General features: G+C 46.0%; 2 protein-coding genes across 2 annotated transcripts; one reads left to right on the plus strand and one right to left on the minus strand.

Annotated features, from left to right (window-relative positions):
- Nucleotides 1-6,968: 6,968 nt before the first annotated feature.
- LOC117834313 (dirigent protein 1) lies at nucleotides 6,969-7,805 on the minus strand. The gene has a single exon (XM_034713918.2). It carries the CDS (start codon nucleotides 7,722-7,724, stop codon nucleotides 7,110-7,112), a length of 615 nt encoding a protein of 204 aa, XP_034569809.2. The 5' UTR covers nucleotides 7,725-7,805; the 3' UTR covers nucleotides 6,969-7,109.
- Nucleotides 7,806-21,533: 13,728 nt separating this feature from the next.
- LOC117866276 (uncharacterized) lies at nucleotides 21,534-27,083 on the plus strand. Its single transcript, XM_034750444.2, has 9 exons — nucleotides 21,534-21,924; nucleotides 24,795-24,981; nucleotides 25,070-25,237; nucleotides 25,319-25,453; nucleotides 25,995-26,076; nucleotides 26,162-26,287; nucleotides 26,373-26,440; nucleotides 26,522-26,577; nucleotides 26,664-27,083. Exons 1-8 carry the CDS (start codon nucleotides 21,549-21,551, stop codon nucleotides 26,556-26,558), a joined length of 1,179 nt encoding a protein of 392 aa, XP_034606335.2. The 5' UTR covers nucleotides 21,534-21,548; the 3' UTR covers nucleotides 26,559-26,577; nucleotides 26,664-27,083.
- Nucleotides 27,084-27,412: the final 329 nt, after the last annotated feature.

The following is a 27,412-nucleotide window of genomic DNA, read 5'->3' on the forward strand; positions in this document are numbered from 1 at the left end:
AGGGATTAAAACAAAGCTTTGGACTGAACTGTGAGAGACCAGGGACTTGTTTGTGAATATTTTTTGGGAGGTGGAAGGCATATCTATGAGAAAATCTTTGAGAGAGGTGGGAGGGTTGGTTTGGGAATATTGGAAAGGAGGGGGTTAGATCGGAATTGGGGGAAATTTACCCCTTCTTCTTCCTTGGGCCGGTCAGGGAGTTGGGGAGGGGCGTCCGGTGGGGGCTGGCCGGCCTAGGCTCGCCGGCGGTGGGTAGGGAGGCGGCAGCACACGGGAGAGGGGCAGTGTGGCAGCAGCACGGCATATGGCACAGGGGGAGAGGAGGTTGGGGTGGTGGCAAGCTGGGGCGTTGCCCCCCTTTTATAGGCCGGCGGGGAAGGAAGACGACGAGCCACTGATTGTGGGGGCCCCGGTTCGACGAGCTTGGGCGGTCGGTGAGGTAGGGACCGGCGACAAGATGGGCCGGCGATGGGAGGGGGCCGTGCGGCTCGGGGAGGCGAGCGGCGGGCAGCGCCAGCGCCTGGCGCACGGCACGAATGACGAGGCAGGAAGGGGCCGGGCGTAGGAGGCCGAAGTTCAGGTGGCGATGGAGGAGGGGGGCCTCAGGGTGCATGCCAGGGAGAGAGGGGCCGGGCATGCGGCCAGCCAGGGAGGAGGAGGAAGAAAGAAGAAGAAGGAAGAAGAAGAAAGGAAGAAAGAGAAGGAAGAAAAGAAAAGAGAAAAAGAAATAGGAGAAAAGAGAAAAGGAAAGGGAGAGTCGGCGGTGATTGCGGAGAATGCTCGGAGCACGCGCGGCGGTTTGTCGACCGGCACGCGACGAAATTTACAGTGAGGATAAAGGGGATGGTTGTCGGCTTTAGGGGCCGAGATGGCGAAATCGCCGGGAAGATTAGATGTTCGGGACCTCAACGGTAAAAAGATTTTAAAAACAAATATTAACGGGTGATTTAAGTTGGTGATTTTTACGAATGTTATAACCAATGGGGACTAATGGTTCGTTTTCTAGTAGTGTTAGTTTACACCGTGCTATAGTAAATGAATGGCTAAAATGAGGTGAGGGAAGCAAAGCAATGCACCCTATTTGATTCCTCATGAAATGTTGAAATAACCTATCCAAAATATTGATTCAAGGTCTGATGGCTGTTTTTTTGATAATGGATAAAGTTCGAGCTTCAACCTTCTCAAAGAGAAGCATCAGTCCAACATTAGTACAAGTAATAGCATATTGCTACACCCACGCAAAGAGTTTTAAGCAAATCTAAATGAATCAAAACCCAATTCTCAAACTAAAGGACCATCCATTTGAACTAAAGAAACGTAGTGCTGCCATCTCCAATGACCAGCATGCTGAAATGAATAGTTCACTTCGCTGCAACTTGGCCCAAAGTCGTAGCCAGTACATTCCCTTGAATAGTACCTACAAAAAGTTTTTTGGTCTACATTTGTCAAAAACCACCTCATTCCTGGTTAACCATACCACCCAACAAAAAGCTATGCCCCCATCAGTAAATATAGATTTAGCTTATGCCCCCCTTTTTAGCCCATTGAGAGAACATATCACTCATACTTGTTGGTGGAGAAATACCAAATACAATATGTACAGCACGCCAGAGAAACTTGGCATAATGACAACGAAAGAAGAGATGGTCAATGGATTCACGAGAACTAAAAAACTGCAGTATTCGTCTCCATTCCAATTTCTCCTGGAAGGTTATCTTTTGTTAAAATAATTCCTTTTTTTAAGTACTACATGAAGATCTTAATCTTTAGTGGTAATCTTATTTGCCAGATTTCCTGTGTGACTCTAACTCCGGTACTGACGAGACGTTTATACATAGAATGCACCGAAAACGACCCATTTTTAGGAAGGGACCAAATGAAAACATCTCTTGTTGACATCCATAGTTCTACCCACTAGGCTGTGCCATTCTAATAGCTTATCCCCCACTAATGATCTCCTGAAAGATGTATTGAGCGGTATTGCATTGAAAACCTCAACCACAATAGCGTGTTTTTTCCGTACTATATTGTACAAGTTTGGATACTAGGATTTTAACGTTCTATTTCCAAACCATATATCTTCCCAAAATCTAGTTTGAACTTCCGATTGCACTTCAAATCTCCCAATTTAAGAAAGTCCTATTTCACTCCCATCAAACCCATCCAAAACTGTGAATCCACATGTTTCTTATAAACTTGGTCTAATAGTTTATTCCTAAGGTATTTATTTCTAAAGTCTGATGGTTGTTAATCAGTAGTAACAAAATATTGAAGGACATATAAGTGGGATCAACCTGAGTAAGGTGGGGGAGCAAAGAAATGCACCCTATCCAATTTCTCAAGAAATGTTGAATTCAAGATGTTGATATAGTGTTCACATATTGTTGAATTAAGTGTAAGAAAATGATGAAGGGCATCCGTAGTGGAGGTCTATGATTTGCAATGGTTAAACTAGATGGGCCTACTAGGCTGGAAGTTGCATGGTTTATCCAAGCCCTAACACCTCTTAAGGAAGATAGATAGAAAGCCCTAACACCTCCACTTTGTGAAACAAATTATTCCAAGCGAACAAATAATGTAACATCATGACTAAATTAGTTATAAGATAAACAAAATGGCTCCATATGAAAATCAATTGTTTGACATAGAGAACAGAGGCATCCACATTGCAATAATAATTATTTGTATAGGAGAATAGTTTAGTCTATGAGGCGAAATTAATAATTTAATATCATGAACAAATTATTCTCGTAGGCAAACAATTTAGTCCATAAAATCGGCACTGCCTTGATATCATTAGGAATTGTGCGTAGAAGTGAAGTCATGCACTACCCCAAAGCAGAATTGCTTTGGCGGTCAAAAACCGACAAGGAATGTACCAAAACAGCCAAGGAAATGAACCTCCCCCGCGGAAGGGTTGAGAGCCAAGGAAATTCAATTAGCTTGGCAGCTGCCTGCCGAGGATCATTTTATTGGCGGTAGCCAAGAAAATTAGAACAACAATAAAATCTTCAATGTGCCAAGAAAATGTTCCAACCGCCAAGTATACAGCTTCCCTTGGCATTCCTTGGCAGCCAAGGATACAACATTCCTTGTCCGTTAATTAGACCTTCCAAGACAACACAACATTTCTTGGCGGCTAAATTTTGGCCACCAAGGAAAGCCCTAGCCGCCAAGGCAAATCCAGTTTGGTGTAGTGATGTATTACATTGCGTCATTTATATTACCAGTATGAAGTCTAACTTATCAAGTAATTATTGTTTTTTTCATTCTGCATGAATATATATATCTGGTGAGGCTTTATTTGGGACCTTTCTATCTAAAAATTTTTATTAAAAATGTGATTTAAATAACTTTTTGAAAAGCACTTTTATTGCTGAGTTTTATATAAACATCATATGAAATGATTTTTCCCCTGGATTCTTCACTTTGGAGGAATATTTGCACGATGGGAGTAGCAGCGATGGGAGTAGCAGTACGTGGGCAGATCTGATTTACGATGTATATATATTAGACACATGTCACTACGGGAAACAGTAATTTTGCCGAGTGTCCCAGGCACTCGGCGAAGACCCAAAAACACTCGGCAAAGTGTTTGCCGAGTGTAACTCTCGGCATTCAGCACTCGGCAAATTTTGCGTCGGCAAACAAGTGTTGTTTGCCGAGTGTCAAACATCAAGCACTCGGCAAAAGGTTTGCCGAAGGTCAAAAGAACACTCGGCGAAGATAAACACTCAGCGACAAGGGCGGTAACGGCAGGTTTGCCGAGTGTCAGACGGCAGACACTCGGCAAAAAAATACAGTTCGCCGAGTGTTGGACGCTTGGCACTCGGCAAATACGTTAAAGTTTGCCGAGTGTCGCAGGCTCAACACTTGGCAAATACGTAATAGTTTGCCGAGTGTCGTGGTCGTGGCACTCGGCAAACATGGGTCACCAGATCATTTTTATGCCTGATTTGCCGAGTGTTTAGGCCAATACACTCGGAAAACAAGCACCAGAAAGTGGTGCATCTGGCCCCTTTGCTGACCGTTAAAGCCAAAACACTCGGCAAAGCCCGTCTTTGACGAGTGTTACACTCGGCAAAGTTGACAGTGCCCCTCTTTTTTACCTATTTTGTCACGTATAACGGATCCCTCTCAATTCACAACACACATCATCACAGGTATTTATAATAAATAATCACAAGCATAATTCACAACCACCATTACAATCATTATTCATAAACATCAATGACATAATCCAAAGTAAGCATGAAACAAGCCATAAATCCAAGTTGAAGTCACAACTAAGTTTCATCCAAGTTCAAGTCACAAATGCAAAGTCTACAACCGTGGAGGCCAAGGAGACCACTGCGACATAGCCTCTCCTGCAAGAAAAGAAACATAGAACTGTCAAGTCGTAATTTTGGCAGCACCTCCCCTACACTGGGAGGTTTGTAAAACCTGCATCAAATCAAACGGCAAGATGGCCGACAACCACATCCACTCCAATTTAACAGCTCAAAAGGTTTCAAATAATTCATACATCATTCATCCTCTTCTAATTTCCAAAAAAAGTCCTATCATTTTATAATTTCTATTTTATAAGTCATTTTCTAATTCATCCTCACTCGGCATCATTTTCTAATTTCTAATTTATTTTCTAATTAATTTGAACAGCAAATATTGAAGAATTACCGGCTGAGAGTGGCGAGGGGGCGGGTGGGGCACGCCGGGGGCTGAGGCACCGCCGGTGGGGTGGGCGGAACGCGCCGGGGGCCAGGGGCGCCGACCAGGGGCATGCGGGGCACGCTGGGGCCGGGGACGCGCCGCCGGGGGCTGGGGCACGGTGGGGCAGGTGGAGCACGCTAGGGGCCGGGGGCTCGCCAAGGGCCGAGGGCCGGGGACCAGGGGCCGGGGACGGCCGGGGGCGGCGCGGGGGGTGGCGCGGGGCAGGGGGTCGGCGGCCGGGGGTAGCGCGGGGTGGGGGGCCGGCGGCCGGGGGCGGGGTGCCGGCAGCCGATGGCGGCGCGAAGTGGGCGGCCGGTGGCGGAGCGAGCGGAGCGAGCGGAGCGGGTGCGTGTGGGTGTGTGCGTGTGTGCGTGAGTTAGGGCAGGGTGGGCCGGATTAATTTCCAAAGCTTTGCCGAGTGCTAGATCGCCGGCACTCGGCAAAGGCCTTTTTTATTTTATTTTTTTGGATTTCAAACGGTACCTTCGCCTGGGAAGTGGGCCCACAGAAATGTTTGCCAAGTGTTGAAATCTTGACGAGCTTTGCCGAGTGTTTTGATCTGACACTCGGCAAAGTACATTTATATTTCATGTGTAAAATTTCAATAACGTGTTTTACTAATTTTTTCCCCATAAACTTTGAAAAAACCTAGTCAAAATCACTAAACAATGCCATTTTATTTTTCTACTAATATTATTCCATTATTTCATGGAGTTATAGCTCAAATTGAATTTATATCTATTAAATTTACATAATTGCAGTTAATAAATAAAAATTATCAAACGGGTTCAAAAATTTCCCAAAATTTGACATGAACCAATCTATGTTGTCTATGGCCTATACAAAAAATTTTGAAGTCAAACCCAAATTCAAGTTTCAATTGGACTTTAAAATCTTACTGGATCCCTCCAAATTCTACAAATCCTCTCCAAATATGCTTCGATTTGTAAGCATCATACGTCAAAAATTGTGCGAAACCTTCTCAATTTTTTTACCACAGCCTCCACATATGAAATCATGGCATCTTGAGAAATCTTGTGATTTTCAGCCTTCGTTTGATTTTTTCAGAATTTAAAAATCATTCGGCCACACGTTCATGGTCGTGTTTTCTGAACAAAATATTCAAAATTTCTTTTCATTTCCCAGATAAGACCTCAATTCGGACTCATTAACATGAATATGATTTTTCCACTCATTTTATTCCATTATTCCAATCACTTGCGGTTCAAATTTGACTTAAATCAACAAATTACTCTAAATGAAATTAATTCATTAAATATAGCAAATAGATCAAGAAATAGACCACCTTCTAACATGCAGTGCCAAATGTCATACGTGGGGAGTAGAAAAAGTGTGAAGGGTGGAGGAGGGAAAAATAGTTTTGGTTTTGCCGAGTGCTGGAGGAAAACACTCGGCAAACCCTTTGCTTTGTCGAGTGTCGAGAGAAGCACTCGGCAAAATTGGAACTTTGCCGAGTGTCTGTGACGGACACTCAGCAAAGGACTAACGTCCGGCACGCCCCTCTAACGGCCGTCGCACGTGTCGGTCACGTGGTCATGGTTTGTCGAGTGTCATTTGTTTGCCGAGTGTTGATTGTGTTGACACTCGGTAAAGGAAATTTATGCCGAGTGTATAATGTTTGCCGAGTGTTTTCACGGAGACACTCGGCAATCAGCTCCTTTGCCGAGTACCCGAAATAAAGCACTCGGCAAATAAAAAACACTCAGCATTTTTACTGTTTCCCGTAGTGTGTACATGTTGTAATAGTGTGACTTAGCTGCTATCGTGTTTATGAATGGTTTTGTTATGTCATTATGTAAGATTAAATTTATTATTCAACCTAGACGGCGTTTGATGGTTCCACCTGCTCTCTTTAAGATAACGTGTTTGTTGGTTTTTTTTAGGTAGATACCGTAGCGTTATGTGGCGATGCTTCAAAATGTTTTTGATGTCGTGGGCATTTACAAAATCTCACAATTCCTTTTAAAATGTCCCGTATTCTTTCATTTAAATAGGAAGAACGGGAAATTATTTGAAAACAGAAAATTATTAGTTTTAAAACGACAGGATGCATATATAGCTACGCCGCACGATAAACTAGGCTTCAGATGTTGTGCCATACCTACCGTATCACACGAGCTAAGGCTAAGATATGGTCCCATACGCCCATACCTGGGTACACTGCCAGCGCGTACGTACAAAGTGGATATGGCATGATAGTTGAACAATTAGTGGCTAACGAAAGTGACATACTGACATGTTGGCAAACCCATTATTGTACGTACTTATACGTATACCAACATGAAACACATACAACCACGCATATATAATAACTTCAACATGCAACACGGCGAAAAAAATGTTCAAGAAAACATTCCGGTGCTAGCTCTGCTAGAGTGCTAGTGCTGCACGTAGACGTCGATCTCGACGATGCCGCCGCGGGCGAGGTCGTAGTCGTAGTTCCTGGTGAGCATGTACCCGCGCGCGAACCGAAACTTCCCCGTGCCGCCGATGACCACCGACTCCCGCACCGTCGCGTCCATGTCGATGCGGCCGTTCGCCGTCACGGAGCTGCCCCGGTGCTCGCCGGCGTCGAGGACCATGTGCATGGTCAGGTGCGATACGATGCCGCCCTCCGACACGCGCACGGCGAACCCCTGCGCTGTGCCGACGCGGGCGCTGTCGCCGCCGGGACCCTCCGTCAGCGCGTTGTTCAGCACCACCACGTCGCCGAACTGCCGCGGCGACGAGAGCAGCCGTGACAGCGTGCTCCCGGTGGCTGTGGCGTTGCCGTCGCCGTCGCTGGACGACGCCAACGTGGGTAGGAGGGACCTGCCGGAGACGATCCGCGCGGCGGTGGGTCGCGGGCCGGTGTAGTCGTCGTGCATGAAGAAGTGGAGGTGCGTGGTGGAGGTGGCGGTGCTGCTGCCAACCGTGCCGGAGCTGCGGATGTAGGCCGCGGCGGCGAGGAGGAAGGCGGCGCTGAGGAAGACGGATGGGAGGGAAGCCATCATGATCGATGGGGGATTGCTTGCTTGAGCCTTGAGGCTAAGGTTTTGCTTTCTGCCTTGATGGTGTGTTTGCTCTGTTGCATATCCGTGCTTATATACTACCCCAGCATAACCGGTCTCAACCCTTTTAAGACTTTTCATCCGGACGTGTGGACGTATAGTACAGATATTTGCGATCCTGTCTTTTTTGAACATGAGGAAAATGAGTATTGAGCTCTTACAACATGTGCTATTTCAGTGTAGAGAGTATGTCTCAGCCGTACAAAAGAAGACGTCTCCTTATCAGTTTGCAAGAAAATACTCTACACCATTTTTATCTCAACATTCTACAACGATGTTTAAGGCCAACCTTAGTGAGCTTCTCTTATTGCCACTGAGTATAAGTTTCCACTATATATATAATAAGGGGGCGAGGAAGATATAGAGGGGAACGGAAGCCATGACGTACGATTCATGAGATAGCTTGCTTTAGGATACGGCTGCTCTCCGGTGTGTTGGTTTAAACCGACTGTCCAAAGATAATTACTCTTTTTGAGTTCAAATTTTATCCAAAAAATGTTTTTTGTTCCTTTCAACCAGGCTATCTCTGGATTTTTTTCAACCTTTAGGACACATCGCGGATGTCGACCCGTCTTTTTACAATTCACACTCGAACTTTCCTACGGTGGAGAGGTGGTCCCGCCAAAGAGTGATGATGACAGGACCAAATTACCACCCGCTGATGATGACAGGAACCAAATTACCACCTGCCAAATTGACCTTCGATCCTCAATAAAAATCTCGGAAGGAATCAGATCCGGAACTAAGGAGACATTAATCCCGGATCCAAATTTGATAGTCCTTGGAGGACCCTTTAATCCCGATTTGTAACACAAGTTTGGATTAAAGGTGAGGCTTTAGTCAGAGTTTGTGTTACAAATCCGGACTAAAGCCTCTCAAAGCCCCGATTTGTAACACAAACCTGGACTAAAACCTCACCTTTAGTTTGGGTTTGTATTACAAACCAGGACTAAAGGGTCCTTCACATGTTATTTCAAAAAGGAAAGCATATCTAACTCCATCGCATGTGATGTGCAGGTGAGATGGTAAGGAAGCTACGGTGGAGAGGTGGTCTCACCATAGAGTGATGATGACAAGGACCAATATGTTGGGATCTAGATTAAGGAGGTCACCCTCGCGCGGTAGATTCGAGAATGTTTTACCTTTGCATTCCACCGTTACCTTCGCACCTTGTTCACCATCGCTTGAAATGCTGCGGAGGTGTTTTTCATTAAATTGTCTGTTTGAGCAGGTATCCATTCAAGAGACTCGAAGTGAAGGTGTTCATCGGGCTCAAATGGAAGCGGGGGAATTAACGGGCATCTTCGTTGGGTGTCCTGATGATTGATGTGTCGCCAGGAAGCGAAGGTGATGGCAAGGTAGGTCCCGAAGAAGGAGTTCAAGTTGGATTAGGACTCTTGTTTTATAATGGTGTACAGTGTTGGAGGTATACCCTAGAGGTAATTATAGAGATGATGATATCTGATTGTATTCATGATTTGTATATTGTGTTCATTGAATATCCACTAAAGGCTACTTGAATTGATCTGCAATTATGTAAATCGTATGTGGAACTCTTTACTTGTATGGTTATTCTAAAAGTTGTCCCTAGTCGAAGTCCATGTGTGGACACATATGAATATTAGACTAATACATGTATTAGTTGATGACTATGTTTCACAAGTCATGGACATGGAGATGTCAAACTAATAATGTAGGCACATGTAGAGACATGTGCTAGGACTGACCCAACACGAGAAGTAGTTCTCTCTTTACACAACATGTACGCTTTGTCCTTAGACCTAAAATTATTGCATGTACTCAAGATGTGGATCGACTTACTTAAAGGCTATCAAACGCTACACCGTAACAGGGTAGTTAAAAAGGTAGCTTTCGGGTTTGTCAAGAAGCATGCGCGAGGCATGGTCAATCAAGATGGGATTTGCCCCTCTCTGATTGAGAGTGATATCTGTGGGTCCCCCGAGTGATCGGATCTGAAAACGCACGGCCATGCTACGTACGGTTAAGAGTTAACCTACAAAGGGATTCGGAATCACAGGATCGAGAAAGAGCGGTCGGCTTGAAGCTAGACCAAATATCGTGAGCCAAAGGGAATAGCAAATATGTAATGTCGTGACGGTTCGTCTGATATGATCTTCGTGTGCGTATAGGAGTTGGCACGTCTTGCTAGAGGTCGATACTGACTATTGGGTCGAATGGGAGTACTCGGGCCATGTCTATACATATCCGAACCTATAGAGTCACACACTTAAGGGACTGGAAGCCCAATTCGGATGTGATCTAAATTGGATCAGGTTTAGAAGTACTAATGGGCCTCAGACCCAGAGGCTTGTCAGGAACCTCTATAAATAGAGGGGTGGGGGCGCCCTAGGGTTTTATTCTTTTTAGCTGAAACACATCTGCCGCGCCTCCCACGCTCTCGCCCTGTTGCAACTCGCGGACCTAGCAGTCCGGCTTGAGACGCTTCCTCCCTGCACGTGTGGATACCTTGGAGGTGTTGCACCTACAGCACTTGGACGAGCCGCCGACGAGCCACGACGAGCCGCGGCACAAGGACGACCTCGCTGTACGTGGATGAGCTGCTGAGGAGCTGCTCGACGTCGACGTGAGCAACTACGTGTTCGACTATGCTAATCGACTTCGCTGCCCCGACGCGATTCTATATCTTCGGCACCAGTGCGTCGAGTGGTAATCCCGTGATCCATATACGATAGTTTTCCTGGATTACACAGTAGAAAAATTTTATTTTGCGTTAGCGTAGCCTACCTCGTATCCCAACATATAGCATATTCTAGAAATGTATCAATTGGCTAGGCATAAAAATGGGATATAAAATGTCGCTTGGCCTTCTTATAAAAGGGGAGCCACCACTACTATAGAAGGGCTCATATTTTGGAAGAAAATACAAGTCCCTTAGAAGTTGTTTTTTTCCCTTTCATGTCCAAAACTCTTAAGTGTTCGGTTGAGAGCTTGCTCGAAACTAACATTTTGGCGCCCACCAAAGTACGCTCGAAGAAAGATACACGATGCCTCCTACCAAGAGAAGAAAGACTAGGAAGGGACAATTTTACATATTTTTGGCAAATCCTTCTATTATTAAGTACGGCTGGTACCATTTTGATGTGTTTCGATTCTTTCGAAAAAGAGAGGTTTGATGCTTTTGAATTCATTGTATTAATTCCACTTCCTACTCGCAGTATGCTCTTAATGATCCCGGCTCATGATTTAATTGCCATGTATTTAGCTATTGAGCTTCAAATTTCGGAAATGACATATTCTAGCAAGACAGTTCCGAGTACGGAGTCTAATACCAAAGATCCAGCTGTGGGTTCAAATCAGGAAGCCCCGGGACAAGGTGACGGAAATTTCATGCAGCAAAGGCAAAATTGATCAGAAGAGCAAGGTGCGAGGGTCGCAGCAAATTTGATGCCGCACGAAATCGACTTGGCTAGATTAAGGCAAGAGGCCGAGGAGTTAAATCAGGCGGAGCAGAAACTAGTAGAACAAGCAGTGGTACAGCAAAGAGCAGCACAAGCTGCTCAAGAAGTGCAGCTCGCAAGAGAGCAAATTAAGAAGTTGCAAGTAGAGCTAGAAGACCTAAGAGCAAAGCAAGTGCAGCACAACACCTTCGCAGTGCTCGATTCAGAAAGGCAACCCAGGCAACTGAACATCTCTGCGACACACAAGTGGATGATGTGGAGGTAGAATCGTCATCAACCAACTCGAGTGAGGACCTTCGAATCAGGAAGTGAGGGTATTGCATACCAGAGCTTGGGACAGAAAGTCGCCGTTATCACAAGAGTTCCAGTTAACTCCTTGACCTCAAACTTACAGGCCAGGTCCCCTGCCAAAGTTCCAAGACATTCTGGTCCGAGACAATTTCTAGTGAGTTATGAAGCTGCAATATTATCAGTTTATCACCCGGGGGTGATGAATCTGTTCTTGTCAAATCTTTTATAATCGTGCAGAAGATGCGGCCATCCAATGGTACTCGTTGCTGAATTTGGGAGTGATTCACAGTTGGGAAGACTTGAAGCAAATAATACTAGCAAACTTTCAGGGTTTTCAAAGACCGCAGTTAACCAAGAATGACTTGTTTTGATGCAAACAGAAGGACAAGGAGCCATTACAGGGATACTGTAGAAGATTTGTGCCCTGGAGAGCTCAAGCCCCAAATGTGTGGGACGGTGTAGCAATTAGAGCAGCAATCATTGGCCCCAAGCCAGGGACTAAGTTTGACTCGGCTAATGCAAGCATTTGGACAAAGTTTGACTCGGCTAGATTGACATGTGGTTGCTCTAAATTGGTGAAAACAGGTTCACAACATCATTTGTGTGTGTGTATGGGAGTGAGCATTTGCAACAAAATGAATTTCAAACTAAGTGACTTATGTGTGGGGTTTATGCAATTTTACCAAGGAAATATTACTGAGTATTATATTGAACTCGCAAACTATAATATTACCTATCCCTATCTAGTATCCCATCAATCGATTATCAACATGGAATATTTGTCATCGTCGACAAATCAAACATCAATTCATTATTGTGTGTTAGGAAAAAAAATCCTAATTAGGCCATGAGCCCATGACTGCTAGCTCCCTGCGTTGCTGTCGCTGTCCCTAGCCCGGTGGCCCCTATGTCCGATCTCCTCGCGTGGGCAGATTGCCGCAAGCGCGCGGTCACAAATTAATGGGCCCAAGCTCGTCGGCCGCTGGCCAGCAACGCGCGGCGTTCCGGTCACACCGTGGCGGTCTCTGCGTCTCAGGGTCGGGCCTGATCCTGCTGCAGTGATGCATATGCGTAGTCCGTAGTCCTGGTCGGCGTTCGGTGTCGACGTAGACGAAGGCAAGGAGTATTATATTCTCGACTTCTCGTAATGGAATTTGGAAGAAAGAAGAGAGAGCAGACATCTCACATCCGGGTGAAGTTATATGTGTGGTCGAAGGCCAAAAGTATTTGGGTTATCACCTGAAGCATGCAGCCCGGCCTGCTAGCTCCTGCTCAATTATCAGCGTGTGGGATCGGAGCATCCCACATGGGCCAATCAGATTTTGGCCTATAGGCACCCACATGGGCTGTCGATCATTGCCGGCCTACAGGCAGTTTCCATAATGTATTTTGGTCCAATCGAGATCTAGTTCATATATGCAGTCCATGTTCTCCGATCTATCCATCTTCCGCAAGAAGTTAGTTTACACACCTTATACTGTTATAATTTGACTTCCATGCTACAGTAGACAAATGGATAAGATGAGATGAGGGGCGCAAAACAATTTCCTCATGAATGTTGAAATAGTATATCCAAATATTGATTCAGATGATTGTTAATCAGTTGTAACAAAACATTAACGGACGTATTAGCGGGGGGCAACCTGAGTGAGGCGTTGGGCAAGCAATGCACCCTATCTAATCCTTCATGAAATGTTGAATTAGGGTATTTGAAATGTTGATATAGAGTTCGCAGAGTAGCAGTACGTGGCCTCATCTGATTTATGGCATATATAATATTAGACACTTGTGTTGCAATAGTTTAACTTAGAGTCTCCCTCCATTCCAAATTACTATTTATTTTAATTTTCTAAATACATAATTTTTACTTTGTATTTAGAAAGGTCAAAATAAATAATAATTTATCGATTTAATTTCTTAATCAACTTGATTTTTTTTAGTAGTGCTCACAACCACTACTAGATATACTTGTATTCGTGTCGGCTCATTTGTACCGGCTATAAATGAGCCAACACGAATGAGTCATGCGTGCGGGCACTAAATAGAGTCCGGAAGAATAGTCTACTATCCACATCAGCTCTAAACATTATGAAAATTATATGTTTCAACGAGATCTAAAACTTTATAATTGAATGATGCTTGATTAAATTGCTTGTTCACCATGCTTACTTAGAATAGGTGCTTACTTAGAATGGATAATCAACTAGAATATGGTGCTAAAACTTGAAAGTAAGGATTTACTTTAGAAGCTTTAGGCAAAATAAACCCCTCAACCAAAAAGCCTTACTTGTCTAGGAGTTGATGGAGTAGTTGCCACCTGACGGGTAAGTCTTATTGAGTATTAGTATGCTCAGCTTTGCTTGTGGCTATGTATTTAGGTGTTGTTGAGTTGGCTGCTAGTGTGACTCGGCCGTCCCAACTCCTTCTGCGTTGGACTAGAATCGCCGACTGAGGACGGGTCCCTCCGGGTTGCATGTAGAAGTGGAGGTGCGTGGTGATGGCAGTTTCTTCGTCCCTACCATTGTTGCTGTCCGCGTCATGGCTGCGGAAGTGGACAGGCAGCGGCTAAGAGGAAGGCTGCGATGAGGAAGAGGGGAGGGAGGGAGGTCATGATGAGATTAATTGAGGATATGGCTGCTTGAAGCTTGAAAGTTGGGCTGGTTAGCTCGCAATGGCCGGACAGGGTCTGCATATGCTAGCATATTGTTGACAAGGTGAATGCTTCGAAATTCAAATTGTTCCTCTTCAATTTATTCAAATTTGAAAATCTACTTCCCAGCTCATTATTGCACCTCTATACACGTACAGCGTTCGTGATTTCGTATAGCAAGGGGAGAGCCACTACGTAGAGATGAGTGAGATTGTGAGAGGGACAGAGGGACCACACGAGGTACGTGCCATGCTGTTTCTGTCGGTGAAACATACAGGCCGCTTATAGTGACGTCACACCTAAATTGTTTAAACATACGGAACGGAATGCAAAGTTTTGTCAAATTATGAGAGAGAGAGGAGGGCGGTATGAGCCCCAGGTCACTGTACATGTGTGTTTCAACAGTGTGGTTTTTCAGCTTGAGTGTGGTGGTGTGAATTTGTTCATAAGTTCAGATACTACGTGAACTGGTTGAAGGATTGTACCATACAAGCAAAGCACACATGTAAGTATGTGTGAATTGCAAGTTGAACTGTCCCCTTCAAAATGCAAATTAATAGCACACATACATATGGTTCGTAATCTCCTATGTGGTGCTGAGTGATGAGTGAGAAGGCCGGGACCACATGAGGTGTATGCGGTGCTGTTACTTTCGGTGAAACAGACGACGTACGGGACGGAAGGCAAAGTTTTGTCATATCACGATAGACGGATAGAGAGAGGGCGGCATGCATGCCGGCATGAGGCTTAGGTCACTGTACTGATGAGGGGGCATTTGGGTGCGGTGGATGGGAGAGGAACACGAGAGGCAAATTTAATAAGAATCGCCCTATTTTTCTTGTAGATTTGTTTTGAAACATTTCTTGTAGAATTTTTTTACATTACACTTTTAGCTGAACACAACTTGAAACTCACACTGCTGGAAATGCGTCTTAAGTACCGGATCAAAACCCCCCTTAGTACCGGTTGTGCAACCGGTATTGCTATTTCGTATTAAAGGGGATCTTTAGTACTGGGTCAAATAACCAGTACTCAAGGCACCCTTTAGTACCGGTTGTTTATACCACTACTCCAGCTTTCAAAAGCGGCTGCTTCTCCAAGAATCACAATCACAAATTCCTTGCGCGCGCACGGATTTCACAAGAATCACAAAAAAATTCACACTCGCATGAATCACAGTAAGAATCACAATCACAGATTTCACAAGAATCACATCACGAATTACAAGAATATATTTCACAAGAATCACTATCACACATTTCACAAAAATCATAGAAAAAATTAAAATCACAGAATTCGCACGAGAGCTTCGCCTGCACCGTCGGGCCTCCCACTGCACCTCCTCACCTACTTGCCAGCACGTGCCGCCGGGCCTCCTCACCCACTGGCCACAATAGTGGCTAGCACACCGGTGGTAGCCAGAGGATAGGCTGCGCCAGAAGTGGCCGGGTCTGTGCGCCCGCGGGGACCGGCGGCCCGTGCGCTGGCGGCGGCTAGGGAGGCCCCCTGCATCTGCGGTAGTGAGTGTCGACCATACATCTATGAGCCCACTAGGAGACTTGGACAGTCCTATATACAAGGTTGTACACCAAGACGTGTCAGACATGGAGACTACGGTGCAGGACGGCGTGGTCTACGTGACGGACAAGGACTAGTCAAGGATTAGGAAACTACTCGTAGCAATTAGAGTAGGACTCTTTGGTCAAATCCGACTAGTACTCTTGTACAACAACCAACCTGTAACCATACCCCTGACAATATAAGGCAAGGCAGGGATCCCAATCTCTAAGTGTATTCGAGTTCCTAATCTTTGGCAAGCCCCACGCATAAAACACTACCTCGGATACCCCTCGGTAGGTTGCCGGGTCTAAACACCGACAGCTGGCGCGCCAGATAGGGGCTCTCCCCAAAGATCCACTAGCGAACTCGATGGCTCCAGTCATCATCAAGCCCACCATCGCGTTCGAAGAAGGCACGACAATCATCTTTGCCTCCTGGGTCTGCGTCACGGACGGCGCTGGAAACTTCCACCGTCACCTCGCGCCGGCCCCGGAGAAGAAGTACTACGACATCAACCTCCATCGCCAGGCTTTGGAGGATTTCATTGAAAAATTCAAGAAAATTTTTGACCTCTTCTGAGGCCCCAGGGACGAGTCCAAGTACAACTCGACTCCTCCCACCAGTCGGACTGGTTCCTAGTCTACGATGCGAGTCGATTCCCGTTCAAACTTCGAAACTTGGGTGCTGTATACCAAGACACCTTGTCCGGATTGCAATTCAACTCAGATTCGATCGAAGACCCCAAGTACTACTCGGATCCGTACGAGGAGATCCCCTTATCAAGTCCACAACAAGGCCTGATAATCACATCTACTCCACAAGGTAGATTCGTCTACTGGTTTGACATGAAGCCATCTGCTCTAGCCAAGGACGACGAATCACGCCTTGTCACGTACCTTGACAATCTTCCATACCAAGAGGGAACACCTTTGTCCCCTATATACGAAGAAGATGACCTACGGAGATCATCACGTCAAACTCAGCCTGTTTTTCCCCAGAGCGGGAACTACTCGTCATCATCGCTCCTCAAGGGGTCAACAATGTCGAAGAGCAACCAGAAAGGCATTCATGACGTGAGCGCCATCTAGACGACGTATCGGCAGATGAGCTCTCCGCCAACGTACAAGGAGAAGAGACGAAAAGTCAAAGGACACGCAATGATAAGAACTGGTACTAATTGGTAACCTTTAGTACCGGGTGAAACCTCCATCCAGTACTAAAGGGGGTCACGGGGCTCCTTGTCGACTAGCCGTTAGACCCGGTACTAATGTTAAAAACCAATAGGTACTTATGACTTCCAGTAGTGTTAGGAGTTGATCTGCAAAGAAAAAGGACGGCTAGCTTATGCACAGGATTGCTATTGGCCATATGAAAATGCCCAGGATCGTTGTCCATCAACTTATTGTGGCAGTGGTGGCGGAACCGGGTTAGAGAAGGTGAGCGAGAACAGCAACAGACTTGGCTTACATTGTGGCATCTCAATCTGACGAGTTTCTGAAAATAGCCATCAAGGAACACAAGCTCCCACCTAAAAGGAGCATGGAGGGTGGGGCTTTGTGATAGACTTAAAATCAATTCTGATGGTGCCTATAATGGCAGTACTGGCGATGGAGGGTGGGGCTTTGTGATTAGAGACAGCAGTGGGGAGGTGATTCATGCTGGTGCTGGCCGTGTGTCATATCTGATGGATGCTTTCCATGCTGAAGCACTGGCATGTTTGGCTGGTATTAAAGCAGCAAGCGACAGGGGAATGACAAAGGTAGAGGCTGAAACAGATTCACTTATGCTCAAGATGGCGATTGAAGGGAGGGAGTTCTCTCTAGCTCCAGCAGGAGGGCTAATCCACGAGATCAAGTCAATTATCTCGAATTGTTTTATGCAATTTTCAGTAGTGTTTTGTCCTCGAGTCTGTAATAAAGTAGAGCATGCTTTGGCAGCGCGTGGATGTAAGCGTTCTCCAAATGCCGACCTGTGGCGGATCCACTTCGGATCTACTTGGTTAAACATGATATAGCCGCCTGATACGCGACGCTCATGCCTAAGCCGAGTAAACACGAAGTGCCGTTGGATTTCCTCCGATTTAACCACTTGAACAGGACCATTTTAGCAGACCCACACGAAGGTGAGCGGTTCCAGAGAATACAACAAGTCCACCGAGTTAACAATTTAATCACTTAGTTTGATTATGAAACAACCATCAGAGTTTTACAAGGTTTTCAAGGGAGACAACAGAAGGTAAACCACTAGCGGAAGCAAAACGTCGGGGTCAGACGTCCCTGGTGAGGCCAGCCGGGACATCACTGGTCCCTCTCCTCGCCGTCCGAGGAGGGATCCCACTCGACCGTCCAACCCGGAGGGAGCTGGGGCGGCCAAGTGCCAGCGGGAGAAGGGTCGGGAGCAGCAACTTCACCTGAAAAATAGGAGCCACAACAAGGTTGAGCTACTAAGCTCAACAAGACTTAACCGACAGGAGTAAAGCTACTCCACACTTCTAGACATGCAAGGCTTTTTGGCTGAGGGGTTTGTTTTGCCAAAAGCACTGAGTAGAACCCTATTTTCAAGTTTTAGCTCCAGTTCTAAGTTCATTATCCGGTCTAAGTTTTGCAACCTATTCTAAGCAATCATAGAACCAACCAAAAGGTATATAAACATCAACAAGACCATGTCATCATCAGATTCCTTATTTACTCAGGGTGACATAGCGATCAAGCAGTCTCAAACTGTGAGAGACAGACGAATCGATTCGAGTTTCTTAACCATGCATGGCGAACCTAATCTCACGACATCCGCGCACCACAAGGGCCGCTTCCTGTGTCGGCCGTCCCCATCGATCCCCAGGCGCGTGTCAGGTCCAAACTTCCCTTGGCATGCAATGCTCCACAGTCCCGGCCTCTACCGTACTGTGACCGCACTTGCACCCACATGATGCACCATGGGAACCTTGTTCCAGGGACAACAGGGGTATAAGCCACGCCCTAGTTCAATCAGGTACTAGGCTTCCCCATCCCATACTAGGTATGAGATTAGTACCTTCAAACACTTGATCACGAACACCACCACTGTCGGGCCTTAGCAAGTTTCATAGACAGACAGGACGACCATCCGTCCACCAAAGAGTTACCTCAATCCTACCCCATCCATCATCCTTACAGTTGTAACAGAAGGGTAGACATCCAACTCCTACAACTCGCGAGTGACAGGAAATCACTCGGCTTTTACCGTTTTCCTATTTAAGCAAGGCATCTATTCGGTCCAACAGCTAGTGTTCAGATCATGGGAGCTAAGTCATGCATCTAGGGTTCCAACCAACTCCTATACGTAAATGCACAAGCAGGTTTAAGGAAGGCATGCGCAAGTTTGGAGAACACAGGGGTTTCATGCAACCGGGGCTTGCCTTCAAGTAAGGAGGAAGAGAACTGCTCGACTTTTGGGGCGGCTTCGGCTTCAGAGGGCAGGAGCTCAGCTACACCGTCGTCTTCTGGCGCCGGGTGCAGCTCATAGAAGCCATCGGCGAGGCGCAGCTCTACACGAATGCAATGCATTAGTTAACATAGACGGTTATTTCAACAGCAACACTTGCACGCCTGAGCCCAGAAACTCGCGACAAAAAGCAGGAGGGTGGGAAGGTTCAAGGGAGCTGATGGATATTAGGATGTAAGGGTTGGAGGGAAAGAACTTATGATCTGACCCTTAAACTAGCGGGTTTGGTGTGCTAGGGATCCTCAGACTCAATGCTGACGGGTCCCCAAGTTTTACACATACACCCTTGGTTTGAAGAAAAAGGTTCAGCCGAGCCCTCGGGCGAGGCGGAGAAGGATCGGCGGAACAGACAGGGTCGGGCGAGACGAAACCGGGGTCGGGCGGATAAGAGGGGTCGGGCGAAGCAGATAGGGGTCGGACGAGACGGACCAGGGGTCGGCAGCGTACCTTCTTCTTACAAGGAACGCTTGGGGTCGGGAAGAAGCAGACTTGGGCGGAGGTGCTAAGACTTTGAACAGCGGCTAGGTCCGGCAATGCTCCGGCGGCGGCGGTGCTTCTTGTGGATCACAAGTAAGCTCTTACGCAGCACGGAGGAGCAAGCGGCTGGCTGGCTTGGGGAAAACGGTGTAGAGCGGAGAGGAGAGTTCCTCAGGAACTTAGTGTGTGTCGCTGGGAGCTCGAGCAGGGAGCAAGAGAAATGGCGGAGAGGCAGTGTTGGCGGAGGGAACTCCGGCGGGGTTCGCGCATTCCCTTTTATAGCGGCTGGGAAGGGAGAAGGGAAACGGCGCGGGAGTGAGAAGGGGAGCGGCGCGAAGGCCGGGGAAGCAGCAATGGAGTGCTCTGCCTGGGCGGCGATTGAGCGACGAGGGCGGTGGTGCAGGACTTCGGGGATGACGCCAGCGGTCATTGGGCTCTGGCGTCAGGGCGGCGCAGGAGCGGGTATGCCGGTGGTTGAGATTTGGCGGAGGCTGGCGTCGTCGTGCGGTAGAGTTGATGGAAGTGACCGGTTTAACGGCGCTAGAATCGAGGGCGCACAGGTGAGAAGACAGGCAGCCGCGGGCGCGCGGGCGAGCGCGGAGCAACAGATTGTCGGGCGGCTTCTGACAGGGCGGGGAAAGGAGCTGTCGCTGCTGTGGTCAGGGTTGGAGGAGGAGGAATCATCGGGTAGTGAAGACCAGGCGGCGTGACTGTGTCGAAGTGACAGAAAAGACGGGCGACATCGGGCTCTGCGGCCGGGATCTGGCGATGTGATGATGGGCGCGGGAGGCGAGGCGTTGCAGAAAGGTTGCAGAGGGGCTTCCGCTGCAATTGGGGAAGGGGGCGCGAGAATCCATTCGGTCGCGGGCCAGAGACGAGGCGGAGCGGCGGGCGTCGGAGAAGTTGAGCCACGTGGCGGGGAAACTCTAAAGCGGGCATGCAACTCGAGTGCGCCTGTCGCGGAAGATCTGGGAGAAAAAGATCTCGTGGGTCCACCGGTCAGATAGAACGGACGTTTTGGGAAAAACTTAGAAAGATCCGACGGTAAGATGGGGTTGGCGGGGTCGGAACTGGAGACAAGCGGGGAGGGTCGGGTCTCAGGGGTCGGGACCGGTCGGGAGGTTGAACACTTAGGCTTGGAAAGCTAAGACGGTGATCAGGGGCTCAGATTAGGATTAACTCGGAGGATTTGGGGTCGGTCGTCACACGACCTATATTGGGACGGCATACCTGAAGGCACGGAGACCATAGTGGCCAGCGATATTGCTGAGTACTTGCGCGTAGTTTTATTGTACAGTTATTTAGATTAAAAATTAGATAATTGTGTCAGATGAGTGTTATGGGGATGAAACTCCTCTCTCATCTGATGAAACTCACTCTATTAATTACTTTGCCCAGTCAGCAATTTTTACTGATGTAGCATTGAATTTAATGCTATAAAATTCTCATGAAACTCACTCTCATTAGGACTAGCCTAAGTTAATGGGATCACTACTCCATAAAAAAAATGCCCAAATGGAAATCAAGTGGCTGGGCCCCAATCTAGTTTCCATCTCGTCAATGTTCTTCGGCGTTTCTGGTTGAAATAAAATTAAAAGATGAGCGTGTATACTCACTGAAGTAAAGTACAAGTATTTTTAGATGAACAATTTTCTTCTTTCGACAAAAAAATCGAAACCATTTCCTTTCCTCTTTCAGCTAAGTAGTCGCCACAGTGCTGGCCCACGCAGCCCAGCACCAACCTTTTCCACTCACCCGGCCCAGCAGCCATGTGCTGGCGTGCTGCAATGCCCACTACTGCCCAGTCCACCACCACCACTCTGTTCAGCACGTGAACGCTGCCGCAGCCTGCCGCCCTGCCAAACCGTCATGGCGTCATGGATCAGGATCCAACGGCTCACCCTCCGTCCCCTCCAAAGCCCCATCACATCCAGCCCGTCCACGTGTCGCCTCCCGGCCGCTCCCCCTGTCTCCGCGCAGAAAAGGCAGGTGGGGAAGACGACGCCGCGGCGAGCCAAGGCAAAAACCCCTTCCCCCAAAATTTTTGATCTCCCTCCTCCGGTCCTCCTCCCCTGCCCCTCCCTACCAAATCCGCCGGGCCAAACCCTAGAGGAGCCGGCCGCCATTCCCCCGGAGGCGAGCGGGTTGGGGGAGAGCGCCGCCATGAGCCGCCGCCGCGCCAGCCAGGTGCAGGCGCAGGCGCAGGCGCAGGCGCTCATCGACCTGGACAGCGACGCTGAGGATGGTGAGCGCGCTCCCGTCCCCCTCAAAATCTCCCCCCTTTTACTCCGCCTGATGTTTGGAGCCCCGTGCTGAGATTCTCGGGGTGTTGCTTGGCCTGCACCGCCGCGGCGGCGTAGGGAACCGCGGGCGCGCAGCGGTGGCGCGGTTAGCTGGTGCCGCGCCGCGCTTGTGTTGGGCCGCTGGTTGTTTGGGGGCGGATTGGTTTCTCTGCGCGGGTTCGAGGTGGTGGCGCGGTTGGGTACTCCTCGCTCCTTGTTTATTTTGACGGAAATGGGGGATGTTTCATGTTTGTTAAGTTGATGTTGCCTCAGATTTTGGGCGACCATTGGAGCTTATATAGAAAATGTGCCGGCCGTTGCTGTTTGTCTGGATCAAGTTACTGCGTAGTGTTTGGTCTCTTGGAAATTGACAGGGTTCCTGGGTTCACTTGTGCCTCCAGTATATGTGCTGTTATCGATATTTCTTTTAATTGCACAAAAATAACCAAAAACTGGATCAGAGGGGAGGCATCCCTATGATTTCTTCATAAAGGTGGAGATGTCCCTCTGATTTCTTTTTAAAGAAGAGTACCTTGGGTTTCTAACCCAGGCTGGTGACAGGGTTTCATTGAACCCTGGAATTCATCCCTCTGCGGCTCTACCATTGCTCCGTGAGAAGCTTTGGTTCTTCTAATTGCATACAAAAGGAGTGAATTTAGTTCAGAGTGTGGGTAGTGATGCCTTATGCCTTTTACAGTGTCTCTGGGTCTAAATCAAAGCTGATAAAGCGAATAGGATTTGCATAATCTCTTATAGTAGGTCCATTACTGCATCACACCACTTGGCAGCTTATGTTCCTGTCATGATTGGACATAAAATACGGTGTTCATTTTCGCTCAATGGTGCTAATCATTTGGTGCATGGTTCACTTTTGTCATCCGGTGCTTTTATATGTTAATCATTTATAGTGCACAGAGCATCACTGTTCTGGTTGTTTTAATGTGGTGCTTACAGTTGGTATGCATCTTGCACCTGTACATGTCTCTGCTTCATAATACTTTTATACCACATATAAGGCAGCAGACAAGGCTGCATAATGAAATGGAATAACATCTCACTGCTATTAATAGTTAAAACATTTAGTTTATGTTCATAGTTTTTTTCCTTTTATCTTAGTAACTTACAAGATTTAGTCATCTATATTGAGGAAGGGACAAGGTCAGTGATTCACTAGTTGCTCAGGTTCCCTGTTTTTTTTCTTTTCTTTTGGAAATTTAGGTCCTGCTTGGTGTAACCATGAAGTTTGGGGATATTAGTTTTCACAATTAGTTGCCTGTCCTCTAATATCAAGGGTTTAATGGGTGTCTATGAGTTTGGTGTGTGCCTAGATTTGTCGGCACATTCTAGCACCGTGGCCAAAGTATTGATCTATTAGCACATAAGTTACGCTAACAGAGGAATTTTTTTTTCTGTAGGTTATGGTGAACTATGCAGTTTAGGGTGTTAGCTGTAGGATTCGTTGCTTTGGATGTATGTTTAATATAATATAATATTATAGCCTGGACATGTATTTCATGCATCAGAACGGGATTAGAATCATACTTATCGGTTCCGTTGTGTTCCGACATATTGCCCAGAATGTTCTGTTCCCTGATCGGAACAAAGGAAATCAACTTGCCCCCTATCTCTGTCCTCTGGAATCCTGTGTATATGAGTTTTCTTGAGTTAATGTGGTGTGGTGATGATGTGGTCCTAATACAGTACTGCTTTGCTTTCCTTGATTCAGTTGCAGCACAGCATTAATTTGGACTACCAATTGTTCTTGGGATGGCCCAAGTAAATATTCAGTGTTCTTGTTTATTCTCCAATATTCATCAGACTGTATCAAATGATAGATTTATTGTCCATTTGTATATTAATTAGTGCATGCATTTATTTTTTAGATATTCTGGGATGGTCTGGTACTGACATGTTCCATTCCAGTGGCCACTGGCCAACAGGAATGACCTCCAAGGAATTGACAAGTTTGGGTAGCATTCTTATAATGGAAGGTTGCAAAGATGGAACATGAAAATAAAATCTTGGAGTGATAGTAGAATGCCAAAAATAAAGGATTAGTTTTTTTGTTGATAACTGGAAAAGTTCTGTTTTCCTTGATTTCAAGCCAGAGTTTTGCCATTATCTCTAAACAGAGTGGAAACCTTTACACGTTAAAGGCCTCTACTAATCAGTGTAAACATGATGGCTTGTTTGGCTAGATGCATAGTGATCTTATTTTCTCTTGGCCTAGCTAGTAGCCACCACTTGAAGGTGATTTCGTAAGAGGTAACTAAACAATTGTGAAAAGCAAATTTTATTGCTTGTGGTTTCTTGATCTTTAAGGTGTCACCTAGGCAACAAAGCACTCAAGGGGAGTTGGTGCTTGCCAGCGCCTAACCAAAAGCTGTGTGTGTGTGTGTGTGAGAGAGAGAGAGAGAGGGGGGGGGGGGGGTTACAGAGGAAGAATAAGGGGGAAACCAGTCATCAAGGCCAATCAGCTACCACATCCTCCATTCCCATTGGATCCAATGCCAGTGGCTGTTGCAGCACTCCCTCCACGCAGGCAGCAGATCTGAGGCAGTGTATCTGCTATGGAGTTGCCTCGCCTCACAAGCGCCTAGGCATTTATAAGGGGGTGCTCACCATGCCTCAGCTTGCCTTAGCATCTTAAGAACACTGTGGTGTACCAATGGTGGAGCCACTTGCTATATGCAAAGTAGATGCTAAGAAGTGATGGATATGGATTTCTAGCTACACTTTTTTGCAAGACTAACAGCGACCTTAGTACATTATTTATGAGATAGATTATGCATGTGTATTCGAGTTCTGATGTAATTTCTCTTGCCATTTGTAGAGTCCCAAAATAAGCGTTCCCGAACAAGTAGAACGACAGCATTGAAGACATCTGGGAGACCCAAACATGTATTACCTTCCTTTTATGATAACCTCCCCAAAAACAGAAGCTCACGCAATGCAACTAGCAGGAGGGACAAGGGGAATCAAGACAAGTTGAATACTGATATTTTTGAATTATACATGGAGTATGTGCTGCCATTTTCTCTCTAATTTTATTTGTTGGTTTTCTGAAGAAATTTTGTATACTTACTGTTGATATAACTCTTTGCACAGGGATCTTTGGAAGCACATTGATGAAGACAAGAAGAGTGCTTATGCGTACTTTGATTCTTTATGGTTTAACATGTATTACCGTGGGCGTAATATACCAAATGTCCTTAAATGGATAAAGGCTAAGAGAATATTTTCAAGACAATATGTTTTTGTTCCTATTGTTTGTTCGTGAGTTACTTTCACTATTACCTTGTGTCGACTTAATTAATTGTCATATAGGTATCAACTTTCCACTTTTTTTTATTGCAGTGGACACTGGAGCCTCCTTGTCTTATGCCACTTTGACGAGGCAAACTGCTCGGATATTAAGAAGGGACCACGCATGATAGTACTGGACTCACTTAATACGACAGATCCGACGAGGTTGCAATCATACATCAGAAAGTATGCTCCTCTATTCTCCCCCTTTTGAAGTTCCAAACAGTAGTTGATCTGTAGATATTTTGATTCCCGCAGTATGTTTAATCAAGACACATGATTCAAATGTTAGAAAAAGCTAGATATTCGTTTGGTTCCTTTTGCATTTTTTTTTCAGTTTCAGATATTTGTTGGGAAAATTTTTCTTATAAATAGACCAAGGTGTCCTGTACAACTGTTGGTTTTTTCCTCATCCAGATTATGCGATAATGATATGAATCTGAAACTGAAAACCAGTGAGCCTGTTCATTGCAATGGCTGAATTGTATATATAAAATGTCAAAGTGTGTCAACAACTTGTATATTAACCCACATCAAATCCAGCTTTGCTGCAGCACACCACAATTATCTGACCGTTCACAAAATAGTTCATCTCGACAGTTTTGGACTTACGTTTCATAGATGACTTCTACCATAAATTTTTCTGAAACTGATATAGCTCATAAATTTTTACAGTTTGATTTCTCCTTAGAATATGTAATTTTAATTTCCGGTACTGGTATGCTAGATTCATTGTTGACATTTACGAAACCGAAGAGCGGGAAGAAAGCAAGCAGTTCATTAACAAAATCCGCCTCGAATTTCCCAAGGTATTTATATAGCACCTTCTTAGCCAGTATATCATTGCTTCTGAAATCTAGATTTCTTATGGTACTCCCTAAAATAACTTTGCAGGTGCCACAGCAAAATGGGGATGAGTGTGGGATTTATGTTCTTTATTTCATCCAGTGTTTTCTTCAGAACAAAAAACTAGCAGAAGTTCTTGAAAACAAAAAATTGGAAGAAGATTTCACCCAGCTGGTATGTCATGCGTTTCAACCTTTATACCTCTTTTTTTCCATCTTTCAAATGGTTTAACTAATTTGTTTTTATCAAATTGACTTAGCTTGATGATGGCTGGTTTAACCCAGAGGAACTAGAGAACTTCCGCAAGGATATCCATTCGTTCCAAGCGTATGTTACACCTGCTGTGTTCATTTCCTGTTCGTTAAATTGTGAATGTGATCTCATTGCCCTTTTTACACTTTTCTTCAGGAATCGGAATAGCGAAATTGCAGATTATGGTACATAACAAGATGGTATATTAGTTGGTATGCAAACTATCAAGTCCATCCACTTCCACTTACGCATGTTGCCTTTTTTACAACTTACCTATTTATTTCTGTTGCTTATCCAGGCACCATCATCCAATATAGTAGTATATACATTCTGCTGAGTTTCATCTTCACAAGCGGCTCATTGAGGAAATTTGAACATTGTTCGAGAATCTATTGTAGTGCAGTTTTATGCATGGAAGAGAGATATTTATACTTGCCCAAACATAGAGCTTCGTTGACAGCTAGTTTCCAGTCCTGCAGACCGACTCTTGGGGTGTTCCTTTTCCTCAAAGAAGCTTAGATGTTAATACATTTATCATATTCTAGCAATTAAACTCGGTAGCTATACATTATGTCAGGAACTGCTAGGTGAGATTACCGTCACCCTTTCGGAGATATTGTAGCAGGGGTGCATACCATGTACTAGTGTATGTATTTGCACTCGAGCGATGTTGTATGAGACCCCTATAATATCTGGGTAATACAATTACAGTTGCCTACTCGTGCTGAAATGGTGTCGTGGTAGCTAGAAATTCGCGGCATGTGCTGTGGCTATCATGTTGCTGGGATCTGATGTGTATGCTGTTGCTGTTGTGCCCGATAGAGATCAGATCACATGAGGTGTGTGGTGCCCGGGAGCTCAAATGCAGTGGTTAATTCTGTGCCATGTCTGTGAACATGCGCTGGCATCATCTATCACTCTGAAAGTTGGGAACACTCTGAAGTCTGAACCAATCTGGTGTCCTGTTGTGTGATCGAACGGAGCTTTGGGTACTTTTCACCTGTTCCGTTTGTGTGAGGTTTCGTGTTAGTGCAGTATGGCAGATGG

The sequence above is a fragment of the Setaria viridis genome, chromosome 8 (assembly GCF_005286985.2).
Source record: "Setaria viridis chromosome 8, Setaria_viridis_v4.0, whole genome shotgun sequence".
NCBI classification, from domain to species: domain Eukaryota; kingdom Viridiplantae; phylum Streptophyta; class Magnoliopsida; order Poales; family Poaceae; genus Setaria; species Setaria viridis.

Coding starts and splice junctions, on each gene's coding strand:
- LOC117834313 (XM_034713918.2), bottom strand. CDS start 7,724: ATGATGGCTTCCCTCCCATCCGTCTTCCTCAGCGCCGCCTTCCTCCTC.
- LOC117866276 (XM_034750444.2), top strand. CDS start 21,549: ATGGCGTCATGGATCAGGATCCAACGGCTCACCCTCCGTCCCCTCCAA. Junction 25,238..25,318: donor TTTGTTCCTATTGTTTGTTC/GTGAGTTACTTT, acceptor TTTTTATTGCAG/TGGACACTGGAGCCTCCTTG. Junction 25,454..25,994: donor TTGCAATCATACATCAGAAA/GTATGCTCCTCT, acceptor CTGGTATGCTAG/ATTCATTGTTGACATTTACG.